This window comes from Schistocerca cancellata, chromosome 6 (genome assembly GCF_023864275.1).
Source record: "Schistocerca cancellata isolate TAMUIC-IGC-003103 chromosome 6, iqSchCanc2.1, whole genome shotgun sequence".
NCBI lineage: Eukaryota > Metazoa > Arthropoda > Insecta > Orthoptera > Acrididae > Schistocerca > Schistocerca cancellata.
The window spans coordinates 264,990,782-265,005,160 of NC_064631.1; the positions used below are offsets into that span (position 1 = coordinate 264,990,782).

The window sequence follows — 14,379 nt, forward strand, 5'->3', positions numbered from 1 at the left end:
AATCGTAACTCACACAAGAAAAAGAAGAAGTTATGTCATGGCGTCACTGAATGGACAACACTGAAAGACGGAACTACATAGAAAATATTCCTGCTCAGATACCTGGTACTTCATACAATTTTATGTACGGATTTTTTCCGTGTTTACATTTATTTTAGATCATTAATATTTCATAATGCTCACATCAAAAAGAGTTTTAATTCACCCCAGTCCCCTGAACTCCTGAACATAGACGTTGACTGTGGATATTGTATCACAGACAAAGTCCCTTTGACCAGAAATGTCACTAAACCCGCCCAAAGATGTAAACAACCTTGCTTAAGCAGCGCATATTTGACGGGGGGGGGGGGGGGTAAATCAGTGCCAGTCATTCCACCAGGAAGGAGGTACACGGTTCTTGTTGTCTGTAGTTCAACCATACCTAGACGTCAATATCGCGGTTTGATCTCTTCCGCATTGTTACTTTGTGCCTGGAAGGCCTTCAACAAGGGAAGTGTCTAGGCGTCTCGGAGTGAGCCAAAGCAATGTCGTACGGACATGGAGGAGATACAAAGAGACAGGAACTATCGATGACATGCCTCGCACAGGCCTCCCAAGGGCAACTACTGCAGTGGATGACTGCTACCTACGAATTATGGCTCGGAGGAACCCTGACAGCAACGCCACCATGTTGAATAATGCTTTTCGTGCAGCCACAGCACGTCGTGTTACTATTCAAACTGTGCGCAATAGGCTGTATGATGCGCAACTTGACTCCCGACGGCCATGGCGAGATCCATTTCTGCAATCACGACACCATGCAGCGCGCTACAAATGGTCCCACCAACGTGCCGAATGGATCGCTGAGGAATGGCATCATGTTCTCTTCACCGATGAGTGTCGCATATGCCTTCAACAAGAAAATCGTCGGAGACGTGTTTGGAGACAACTCGGTCAGGCTGAACGCCTTAGACACGTTGTCCAGCGAGTGCAGCAAGGTGGAGATCCAATGCTGTTTTGGGTTGGCATTATGTGGGGCCGAAGTACGCCGCTGGTGGCCATGGAAGGCGCCGTAAAGGCTGTACGATACGTTAATGCCATCCTCCGACCGCTAGTGCAACCATATGAGCAGCATATTGGCAGGACATTAGTCTTCATGGACGACAATTCACGCCCACATCGTGCACATCTTGTGAGTAATGACTTCCTTCAGGATAACGACATCACTCGACTAGAGTGGCCAGCATGTTCTCCAGACTTGAACCCTATCTAAAATGCCTGGGACAATCTGAAAAGGGCTGTTTATGGACGACGTGACCCACCAACCACTCTCAGGGATCTACGTCGAATCGCCGTTGAAGAGTGGGACAATCAGGACCAACACTACCTTGATGAACTTGTGGATAGTATGCGACGACGAATATAGGCATGCATCAATGCAAGAGGACATGCTACTAGTTATTAGAAATACCGGTGTGTACAGCAATCTGGGCCACAACCTCTGAAGGTCTTGCTGGATGGAGGTACAACGTGCAATTTGTGGTTTTTAATCAGCAACAAAAAGCTTGTCTAGCAATCTCGGTGTAAGCAATGGACGCCTGTCCTATGTAATGCAACAAAAGAAAATATCTGAAACTCCTGAAGTTTGTTTCAGTTTCAATAGGCAATAAAACACCAGACATACATTCAAAATGACATATTAAAAGCTAAATATCTTATTAAAGGTTGATAAGCAGGGTTGACGTAAAATCTCCCAAATAAATGCGGCGAGGAAAACCAGGAATTTGTATGGAATCATGTACGAGTAAATAGTTCTCCAACGCAGTCCTGTCAGTAGTTCAGGAAAAAGAATACCAACATGATGTATCTGTGTGCAGATCGAAGCATTAGCTTGATGTACAGTCTTTATCAAGATAAGCACAAAGACAGCAACAAGGTACATCTTAGCGTTGGTATGTATTATAAAATATTTTATCACTTCTTCAATACTGGCTTTGCAAAACCACGTAGTGGCACCTGCGAAGTCTGTTATCACCTTAAGACGCAAATTTCATGTGAGAAAACTGTCAGGAAACCAAAGAACTAGAAGAAAACCTGAACTTCCATGTTAAATAGGCTAGTACTGCCAATGAAAATCTAAAAACGGACTCCGAATTTTCAGAAACTTATAATTCTGTTATGGTCATTGCTTTCATCAACGGATGCCTTTTTCTGCTACATCAGACTATGATAGTGGCCATAGTCTCGCTGTAATTGAGACATACGTGTTGTGTTATGACCAACTTTTCCTTTTACAGGACTTTTCGATGTATTTAATGGTAATTTGTGTCTGTGGATGTTCGATAATGTACAAAACAAAAACAAATCTTCACATATTATAGTTCTTCTTTATTAAGTATTATTTTTCATGTCACCTTACGGTATAAAGGATATGACAGAATAGATCAGAAACAATAACTGGATCATATTGTATAGATTTCAGTTAAAGAAATTAAGAATAAAATAGTCTGATGTTTTTTACCAACCTCATTTACACAACCCCATTTTTCTCCATATCTGAATATTTTGGGTTACCCCGTTTTTTCGCGCATGTCTTCGATTCCCTCTCCAGACGTTATTAATTTGAATCGGATGCGGAAAGAAATTAACTTATCAGTTTAATATAAAATGAACGACTCGCGAGCGTGAAATCATAAAAATGTAAAAAAGTAAATCATAGCAATTTAAGTAAAAGGTGCTTAAGAAATTATCCTTCGATTTGTTCTTTCCTTCTTGAAATGACTCGATGTGATGCATATGAAGATTTGAAATTAAAGGTTCTGGAGAAAACTGAAAACGAACATGGGTAGAATTTCTCTTCAATCTGGCAAGTGACTTAAAACGATGATGAGATAGCTCTCAAAATAACCAGTGAATTTACTGCAGCATCTCCTCTGTACAATGTGATGTTTTCTCATCTTTTAACAAATGTTCATGTAGTGCTAGTGTCTTATAAGACGGTAGTGGCTAAAATCTCTCGCTGGCGAAAAGCAGAAGTCTTTTAGTTCTGTTGGAAATGTTGTTAGGTCCAGAAGTTCGATTTATTCTATACTGATTGACCAAAAAAAAAAAAAGTGAAGCCCGTAGTAGATGTGCAAATGATTAAAGCTGCAGTAATCTCAGACATATAGAAGGATTTAATGGTGGCTTTTTGTTGTTAGTTATTATTATTGGATTTGGAAACTAGTATTTAATTTTATATCATTTAGGTTTTACAATGTTTGAACTTAAATGCAAGTCTGAATCAAATTAAAATTATGTTTGGCTAAATGAGTTGTCAGTTAAAGAAAGAAAATTACGTACTTGAAAAATTATGTAAAAAAATTTAAATATTGAAATCTGAATGCGATTTTCCCAGATAATACCACCATAATAATTAATGATTGATACTTTTTAGCTAGTCTCCTCCACTGGGATTGTCTGTTGGCGGGTATAATTTTGGGACGTGATTTACGACTAAAAGTTACCGGACTTCATTTTGTGCAAAGTGAAATTTTAGATGCACGTTCTGTTCTTAAAGCAAACCAAACGTATTACACTGATTGGTGCCGTCAATAAGCGATCATTCACTAACAGAGATACCCAAACAAAGTAAACCTCATTTAATTATCAAATTCATGAAAAAAAGCTGAGAAGAAAAGGTATGATTAGTCGTAGTAAAAAATGCAATGAAATTAAATAGTTGGGCAAAATGAGCACAAATAACAAAATCTCTACGTAACATAGAGCAAGCAATTAGTTTTATGACAGTAACAGACAATGGCTCCTATGGAAAAGAAAGAACAAAAAAATTGAGAGTCCTTATTCGCTTAAATTACATAGATAATCATATTACAGAGATACTAATTTCATTGTAATCACAGTGTGTATTGTCAGCGATAAAATCGTCTCAGTGCTACTGCGCGAAAACACACAGTCATGAAATCCACTAACACTTGGGGCAGCATTTCAACGGCCACAACAGAGCACTAATGTTGTTCGTACAGGACGTGAACAGCACCATATGCTGATTATCACTGTGTAGGATACGAAGATGTTGCGTACACATAAGAGACAGCGTTATCAGCATCTGACACAATTTGAAAGCGGTCTAATAGTGCGTCTCTATTTCGCCAGCTTCTCGAATCGTATTGTGTCCAGATTACTGGAGCGGTTTGATGTGACAGTGACACGATTTAGGACTGGATGTGTGTGTGTGTGTGTGTGTGTGTGTGTGTGTGCGTGTGTCGGTGCGATGCGGATGGTGGTTCAAGTCTGGTGGGCACAGGTCGGCGTCGGTCGATCGCGACAGCTCCGATCTGTAACTGAGATTTCCGAATATCGATGGAGCAGCACGCCGGATTGTAGAAGCGGCCCTCGCTTATAATTGAAGCAGTGGTGTTCGAAGGATATTTGTCTTCTTCACTGCCACACACAGCGTCTGCACCACTCGGTACCGGAGCAACTCCATTTATCTGAAACAATGAACCAAATATTCTACACGAGTTCGCTACGGGCTTATAAGCTTTCGCGAAACTTGATAACAGTAGTTCTTTATGCCCGGTTTGCAAATTAATGTTCAAACGTAGATAATATGATATCTCGAATCATAAGTTCCACCATTCAAGCCGATGCCATATTAGAGTCTTGAGAGGATGTTGATTTTTGAAGTATTATAGCGTCTTCAGGACAATATTATGGAAATGTAATTGGAGGTAGATGAAGATGAAATGGGAGATATGATACTGCGCGAAGAGTTTGACAGAGCACTGAAAGACCAAAGTCGAAACAAGGCCCCGGGAGTAGACAACATTCCATCAGAACTACCGACAGCCTTGGGAGAGCCAGTCCTGACAAAATTCAACCATCTGGTGAGCAAGATGTATGAGACAGGCGAAATTCCCTCGGACTTCAAGAAGAATATAACAATTCTAATCCCAAAGAAAGCAGGTGCTGACAGATGTGAAAATTACCGAACTATCAGTTTAATAAGTCAAAGCTGCAAAATACTAACGCGAATTCTTTACAGACGAATGGAAAAACTGGTAGAAGCCGACCTCGGGGAAGATCAGTTTGGATTCCGTAGAAATGCTGCAACACGTGAGGCAATACTGACCCTACGACTTATCTTAGAAGAAAGATTAAGGAAAGGCAGACCTACGTTTCTAGCATTTGTAGACCTACCCTCGTGGAAGCTGCCTCTATGATCAGTCTGCGTGATTTTGTGGAACTCTCTGGCCATCAATATTCCCATAATTGTCCCCGAAAGAACATGTGTGGGACCACATTGGATGACAACTTCATACCAGTACCAGTATCCACGACATCAAGAACCATCATCTCTCTGAGTAAGACAGAACGGCTTTCCTTCCCAACCGAAGACCAGAACTTGGCTCTTACTGACAAGTTCTTCGTAAATTTGACTAGATTTTATAGTCGCAGAAATAACGTCATTTTGTTACCTGCTACCCTTCTTGAGTATTTCGCATTTTTTTGTCAGGTAACGTTACATTAAATGCAATGCTGTGTGATAGTTCAGCACTGCATTCGATCAATTAGTCCTATTGTGAGGTTCAACACCGCCGTTCAAAGTGCGCACTTAGACCTACCGGACACGTCTGCCTTATTATCTAACCTCCGTTCAGGGTGCACTGGTTCTTAGAATAATCTGTTACAATACTCGACTACACCCTCGTCATCCTGGTAGAGAATTACATATTTCGGTAAATTTAATTGTCTTCAGTCATATTGATACTCTCTCTCTCACTGTCTCTGCATATTTTAGGATTCTGGATCGCTGAAAACTTTGTGTGATGTCAGTGATATGGGTAACACATTCTGTTTTTTTGTTTTGTTTTGTTTTTCGCTTTCGTCTGAGCTATTAAGGACTAAGGTCGCCCTTTGAATCGCTGCCAGTGTATAACCTCCCGTTTCATCCCTGGACTCCGGATATTGGAAAATTTCCATTTGCAGCTATCTACTTTTAACAATACACCCGCATTTTTCACATACAGGGCCGATCTTGAGTCTTCCCTTACTACAGCGTATATTTTACTGGATCCTTTCACTGGGAAGTTGGGTTTGAGATTTTGGCTCTCTTCCAAATTCTGCAGAGCATCCTGCTTTCTTTAGGAAGCTGTTGCAAAATATTGAATTCGGGAGAGAGGTTACTGAGAGTTTTGGATACTAGCTACTAAAGATGGACTTTCATATTAGACATATTAAAATTGATGACATACGCAACTATCCTCTTTATCCTACTTACCACAGCAGACATAAACGCCCAGATATACAACTCATTACTATAGAATTTTCGGTGTATAACCCTTCAGCCGCGAAACATATTAGACGATAATTTAATTACCACTAAAAAATATTTTACTGTTAGTAAAAAGCTACACGAAAAGAAGTATTCATTTCATCAAATACAAGTACCTGAATGAACGATCTTAATATTTTAACCTTCTGCACTGACGCTAGAACAACCTGTTCGTATGATCGTGGGACTGTTATGTGTGTCCATAAAGTAACCATTATATTATTTACTGAATGCATTGCCAGGTTGCGAGAATGATTTAAAGATAGGAGATTTTGCGTGATACGCAGCCGACACGAGTCACTGTATTAGACATGCAACAATCAGCTACATCACTTTCTTTCTGGCGAGGTGTTTCAAAGCAGCATGGCAAACAGTTTATGTGAAGTAGCAAAACTTATAGATGACAACATTCATGCTACACTCCTGTGGTCCTTTCCTTAAACCAGAAGTAACACAACTGACAAATATTTAGCGCTGAACCATTTTACGCTATGTGCAGTACATTTTGTATGAGGATGTTTTTACGCTAACTGGAAACAGCATAAAATTATTGCAAAATCTTAAGGTTGTCAGGTTCACCTTTGCTTTATTGATCACAGTTGCGGAAAGAAAATGATCACATTTATATTATTCTCTAAGGGCATATAATACAAGTTTGCATATAGAGATTGACTACCTGCCTATACCCACAAAATGCACACGTGTTAGAACCGTCCCTGTATGAGCTAAATAGTTACAGTTTCAAGAAGTTCATTCAGAACGTGAGTACACTTTTAAGAGTAACCCCATTACTTGTCTGATTATATCATTCCTGAAAAATACCGTTATCGAAGATTGCTAGCAATTATTTTTAGTAGTATGTCCGGTTTCGAAAGATTACACTGTCATCATCGGATACCACAGCTTAGTTCGGTCGAGCCCGACCTTAGTAATAAAACGAATTACTAGCGATCTTGACAAACTTGATTCTTCAAGAATAATAAAACTTTCAGACAATGCGGAGAGACTGCCTGTAGTTGTTAATATAAAAGAAAAAGAGAAGAAAAGAAAAGGTTGCAAATGTGGGAAGAAATGGTGAATAAAAAGGGGGTTTTAAAATCGTTAATGACCGTGAAAAAGGGAAAATTGAAATGCAAATCGGACTTCGTATTACAGAAAAGCCATCGGACTCCGTGATTGGGAAAAGCTATTGTTGGGGTAGTCCTTGTGGCGTCTCTGAGCAAAAATCAAACCAATTTCCACTACAAAAATTATTTGATAGAGAACAGAGAATAATAAAATGTGATTAACAGGGGAAGTGGCGTACATAAGAGTACATACATTACCAAGTTAATGTGTCTTCTCTCGTGCGGCGATCAGGTCTTGTTCTCCAACAATCTCCTGCTTCATTTCTGCATGAAAAAGTCGTAGCTGCTCCAAAATGTTGCGGTAAATTTCATCGTCCAGGAATTACTAATTTCTACAAATGAATACCATCTTGATATTGAATGTAATGTATTTTACGGCTGCTTCCATCCTCCAAATTTCGTACAAGCTATGTCTGCAAATCAATAAGTTTTTACGTCTTAATCATACCAAGACTAGGGAAAAGTGAAGTTACGCTTCCGTTCTCAAGAGACAAGAGCGGGTAGAAAACAAAAGACTTACAATTGTTGTACCTTCATTTTCTTATAAATATTTTCTCTGCCGTCGAGCGCTCATACAGCTGCGACGGTATAATTTATATCTGAGGGAACGAGTGTAGCGCGGCCAATTCCCTAGTCCCGCTACATGACACTGTGTCAAATATGTATATCAGGTCTGACTAATTTAGAGACACTAATACCCTGTTCCTCTTCCTTTTGCATTACACGTTGTGTTTCACAAAGATACAGTAAAACTATCAGGTGTACGGTTATAGGTGAATCGAACTGAAAACAACAACATAATTCCCGAGAGATCGTTCACTATCGCTACAGAGCAAAGAATATATGAAGACCAACGTGTACTGACTGCACGCTTCGGCCGTTCTGCCTGAAATCATGGGAAGGATTTCTTTACATGGACCAATGTAACGAAAAAAAAACATTATGTCATAATGGATAGTCTCAAGTTATTTTACTAACCCAACCGATCTTCTGGCAGTGTACTGCGGATTTCTGTTTTCGTTCTTCTGTAGATTATTCTAGTACCACATGACATGCATGAGATTTCCTAGGCAACACTACAGATTCTAAAACTGACCCAATTCAGGACACACATCAAGTTTCATTTGTTTAAAACACTGTTTGAACAAGAGCCTACAAGCATATTTTCTAGGTCGTATATGTGCTTATTGATGACTTACAGTCCAGAAAAACCGGCGGTGCTAAGACTCCCAAATAAACATAATTCATGTTACAAAATTTTCCAGGTTACATTGACGGCAATATTTTTCCTGACGTTATTGGCGTGGCAAGTGTTTACTTGTGCAGATACAGTAAAATAAGAAGGAATTTCCAGTAACGCATCATGGAAACTGCATTACAGCGAACGGTCAAGAGTGCCCCTGAGAGCAACTGGCTCTTCTCAGAAACGGCGAGGTGCGTGGACCGGTCAAGGTCAGCGTCCGCTGCCCGGTGCCAGCTTAGACACTGGCCGTGACGTCAGGCGTGCCGGCGAACGTATGTATATATAATGCAGCGGAGTCTGAGGCCGGCAGATCACACCCCAGACGCCGCAGCAGCAGCACATTGCCGAAGTCACGATGCAGAAATACACTCTCTTGCTGGTCTGCCTGGTGGCAGCTGCCGCCGCGTACACCACCAAGTACGACAACATCGACCTGGACGACATCCTGCACAATGACCGCCTGCTCAAGAAGTACCACGAGTGCCTCCTCTCCGACAGCGACGCCTCCTGCACCCCTGACGGGAAGGAGCTCAAGGGTGAGTGCAGTGCTGGCTAGTCAGTATGGTTCTCCCTTTACTGTCGTACATTAGGAAGCGTACATCAAACGGCTCGCCGATTTTACATTAGTACCACTGTAGTACATACTTAAATGGTTTCTGCTCTACTACAATGCACTTGTAAGGCATTTTCGAGAAATCCGGGTTCAGCTCCTTACGAGACTGTCAAGGCTAAGTCAGCTGTGCAGATGCCTGACCCAGTTGCCTTCGAATACCATTATTTTTTTGTAATCCGTCAACAGACACACTGGTATCACATTTCTTCAGTCGCTGTGGAAGTACCTGGTAACGATCCTACTTCACAAACACAGTAAATATATCTTTTGCCTGTGAAGAAACGAAAGAGCGTACTCGTGTTTACCATCTGTCGTCTGACAACTCCATCTTTTCTAATATTCTAAGAAGGCTGGTAGAGTACTGCAGCAGCTAATCCTGTCGCCTTTACATAAGAGGGGACCACATCTACTTTCTATTGATGCCCCAAAATCAATATAAAAATAGTGCAGATTATTTGAAGCATTTATAGCCTGGTATAACTTCAATTCGTTTAACCTGGATTTCCTGTTACGAGGGGCATTTGAAAAGTCCGTGCAAAAATAAAAACTACCCTACATGTTTGGGGTAAACTTTTTTTATTTTTCGACATAGTCTCGTTTTAGACTTATACACTTCGTACAACCTTGTTCTAATGTGTTGATCCCTTCTGAATAATAGGAATTTTCCAAGTCAGCAAAATAGCTATTAGTTTCTATAATCACCTCATCGTTTGTATAAAATCATTGCCCCACCAGCCATTACCTCAAATTGAAGAACAAACAATAGTACGAGGGAGCCAAGTCTGGAGAACAAGGGGCATGTGAAACGAGTTGGAATCCTATTTCCATTAATTTCGCGAGCACAACTGCTGAGGTGTGTGCTGGTACATTCTCGTGATGGAAAAGGACCTTTTGCGGTCAAATCTCCAGCGTTTTACTTGCAGCTCGGTTTTGGAACGGTCCAGTAACGATTAATAATATGTATCTATAATTGTTTTACCCTTTTCCAGATAGTTGATGAGGATTATCCCTCGCGAATCCCAAAAGACAGTCGTCATAACCTTTCCGGCCTAAGGAATTGTCTTCGCATATTTTGGTGCAGATTCTCCCTTGGTAACCCATTGTTCAGATTGTTGTTTGGTCTCAGGAGTATAGTAATGTATACATGTTCCATCCACTGTGACTAAATGACGCTTAAAGTCCTGCGGATTCTTTCGGAACAGCTGCAAACCATCCTTGCAACAATTCACATGATTCCGTTTTTGGTCAAGCATGAGCAGTCGCGGAACCTATCTTGTGGATAGCTTTCTCATGTCCAATTTTTATGCAAAATATTATGTAGCCATTCATTCGAGATGCCCTCAGCACTAGCAATCTCAGGCACCATAATTCTTCTGTCATCCATCACCATATCATGGATTTTAGCAATGATTTGTGTAGTCTTAACCTCCATTGGGCGTCCACAAAGTTCAGCATCACTTGTGCCCATATGGCCACTCAGAAAATTTTGAAACCACTCATAAACTGTTCTAATCGAAGGCGCAGACCCACTGTAATGTTTGTCAAGCTTCTCTTTTGTCTACTGAGGTGTGTTGCCTTTCATAAAATAATGTTTAATCACACGAAATTCTTTTTCGTCCATTTTTTGACAGTCACTCGACTTCCTTGATTCACACGAATGCCAAACACAAAGAAATACACCAATATGGCTGAAACTTGGTGTGCCGTCTTTCCAAAGATGCTACTAACTAAACATGACCTCGATACGCGCCGGTGGAGCCATCTCTCTGACTCAGCACGGGCTTTTCAAACGCCCCTCCTATATCTCACATCGAATATATGACTAACATTAGCTCTATGACACACCTGTGTGGTAGATGTAGCCGGTTGAAAATCTAGTGGTGAATGAAATGTTCATGCAGAGGAGGACGGGTAGCATAAATTTCTTCATAACCGGCTTTTCCGACAATGTTCTGGCTTAAACTGCAAAGCTCGTTTCATTGTCTCCTGAAATGAGGGCATGTGACACTGCTTATGGTGATCCGTTCATAGGATGGGGATGTTAGACTGGCTGCCTCCTTGATGCTATTCCAGATGGGTAGAGTTCGTACTGGCACAAAATTTCACCCTGCTCCTTTCCTCATCATCATCCCCATGAGACACAAACGTATCATAACACAATACATGCATCCGTTACACTCACCTACCTCTATCGACACACATACGACACAACTTCTTTTCACCTGCACTGAAAGGGGCTAGTGTAAGTGGAGAAAAAAACCTTTCCGACAGGCGGCTGAATCTGTCCCGGGGGGTATACGAGCGAACAGTGCCACACAGCGCCTACGTTCATATTAGCATTGTTATTATTATAATTTTTGTTGCTCTTCAAAAAACATGATTAGTTTTAGTACAACTGCTTGGCAGGAAATTTGGAACAAAATGTACTCTAACATAGTACAATCAAACGTCTAGTAAGCTGCGTTCACCAACTGCACAGTCACTACTGCCCTAGTGCTGACACTCTCCTGTGGGATTCGAATGGTCGTAAAACTACGAACCTTGATTTCTTGGAAACATTTGAAAAGGTCACGTTGCTAGTGCATCACCTGTTACATATAAGCATGTCATGTAGTAGTGTGAAAAATCGCGAATTCGAAAGCCCGATATTTATATGCTTCCCGCGTTTGCAACAACTGTAACTTTTATCAGTAATCTGCCAGATCTGTTCTCCCTTCTTCCGTAACTGAACTTCCATCTTCAGTTAGCAATGGCTCAAGGATTACTATTGTTTGTGTCGGATTTACTTCACCAGAGTTGGATGTTTGGTTATAAATCTGTGAAGACTGTCAACTTTAAATGATAAATAAATAAATAAAATAAAAGACTTGTTCGATGCCAGCCTCCATCTCTTGTATCTTGAGCCAATATTTTCCACATCTCGATAATCTACTCAACAATTCAAATCCGTTTCTACTGTAAAATTAACCCTAAGTTCTCTTTTCGTAATATGGGACTCCATTCCAAGATGCACATAGCATTTCTGATACCCTCGTTTCTTCCTCTCTGTTTAGCTGAAAGTTCGCGTCCAACGAAATAGTTACGTGGACGGCTGGGCTGTGAACCAATAAACAGGCAACAGATCTCGCTTATTTCGCTGTCAGATGAGAGATTGGGTGGCGTATATCGTTCACCCTGGTTAAAGAGTAAGCACCTACGAATGGATTAGTTTACATGACCGAAACAGCGCTTTCATGCTGTGACTTGTTGTTTCTACGTAACTCTCACCGTCCCTCTCTCCTCCCTCCGCTCTACCCAATCTCTGCCCCCTCTCTCTAAAAAATGGTTCAAATGGCTCTGAGCACTATGGGACTCAACATCTTAGGTCATAAGTCCCCTAGAACTTAGAACTACTTAAACCTAACTAACCTAAGAACATCACACACACCCATGCCCGAGGCAGGATTCGAACCTGCGACCGTAGCAGTCCCGCGGTTCCGGACTGCAGCGCCAGAACCGCTAGACCACCGCGGCCGGCCCCTCTTTCTATCTTTTTCCCTCGCACTACCAATTACGTTTTCACTCTCTCTCTCTCTTTCACTCTCGTTTTGTGTAAAATGTGTGACACATCCTGCTTGATTGACTTATTACCGCTTAGTGTACCATGTCCAGCAGGCTAACTATTCTGAACTACCCAAGTAAAGTGGTTAATGACAAGCTGTTCCACAGTGCTGTATGTGAAACATGGCAAAACGTAAAGGCCTGAAGAATGGAAAATTCAGATCGTATTGTTGCCATAGACAATAAAGAAGACACTGGAGTCACATATTCCCGCTCTTATTCAATTTGTCGCAGCAACCTTACCTCCCACACGACTATAGAATAATCATGGTCCATTCCTTCTTATTACTTTCTACATCAGGCCGAAAGTGCCTCTCTGTTAAATAACTCATGATTTTGGGTTCTGCATATCATATTAGCACATTTATCAACTCACTATGTGGTATAATGCCCCTAATCACCATTTTTTCTCCACTATTGAAAGGTATGAAAATATTCAGAGGTATATACACATCTGCAGAAAAACGAACCAAATAAATTTCCGATTGCTCTTCTGTACGGAAGCCTGGAATGGTGGCCACTGGACCACATGTGGTCAAATAGAAACACAGAGCACTGATGTAGCTTCAAAACGAAATACTAGGAGTCACACAATATTGAATTATTAAGTATATTTAGGATAAGTATTTTTGATCTCTTCACCTTTCTGATTGCGTAACCTGTCTGTTGACAGCTGCCGTCCCTGATGCGCTGACCAATGAGTGCGCCAAGTGTAACGAGAAGCAGAAGGCCGGCGCCGAGAAAGTAATCAGGTTTCTTATCAAGGAGAAGCCCGACCTGTGGACGCCGCTGGAGAGCAAGTACGACCCCACCGGAACCTACAGGCAGAAGTACGGCGAGGAGCTCAAGAGGGTCTCCGCCTAACCCCCTGGAGCTACTAGTCTCCACCACTGTGATATCTGCAAATCAGTATCTCATGTAATATTTTTCCAATGCAGTTTGTTCCTTTTATTTAATAAATAAATAATAAGAAATGGAAATCCTTTTTTTGTTTTTCACATTAAGGAGAAACCAAATAATCGGGGACGTTTACTTTAAAAGAAACACGACCAAACTTTTTGTCCCAGAGTACTTACGTTTCTGCGGATATTTCATTCATTTACTCATCCAGCGATGTTTTACATTGTTTCATATAACGATAAGGATGTTATAAAGGGACTTTATACTAAAACAGGAAACAATATCTACAAGCAATTATAAAATAAAAAATGGAATACAGGATTAGCTATGGTAAATACACTTGAGTCATAGTGGTTCATGAAAGACAGAAAAACACAGGCAGGTCACAATCAGGTAGATTCAAAGTCAAATGGACGTGAGAGAGGGGTGGGAGAGCAAGTGAAAGGGGGACATGGTAGAGGTACAGGTAACAAAGAGTGGGGAAAAAATGGCCGTGCCTTACTGAGAAACGAAAAGAGAAAGAAGCAGAAATGAGAGAAAATGGAGGTATTTGTTTAACTGTACGACGGGGATAATCTAG

The 14,379-nt window shown here is 41.0% G+C and overlaps 1 protein-coding gene across 2 annotated transcripts in view; it reads left to right on the top strand.

Moving 5' to 3' along the window:
• The window catches only part of LOC126191038 (allergen Tha p 1-like), a 69,872-nt gene extending 55,993 nt beyond the window's left edge, over positions 1 to 13,879 (top strand). Inside the window, exons 1-2 of one of the 2 annotated variants that reach the window (XM_049931746.1) lie at positions 9,001 to 9,222; positions 13,573 to 13,879. In XM_049931746.1, coding sequence (XP_049787703.1) covers positions 9,042 to 9,222; positions 13,573 to 13,763 — 372 coding nt within the window. In that variant the 5' untranslated portion in view covers positions 9,001 to 9,041 and the 3' untranslated portion in view covers positions 13,764 to 13,879. Of the gene's footprint in view, positions 1 to 9,000; positions 9,223 to 13,572 lie in introns of those variants that run through there. The other variant, XM_049931747.1, reaches the window with a different exon arrangement.
• Positions 13,880 to 14,379: the final 500 nt, after the last annotated feature.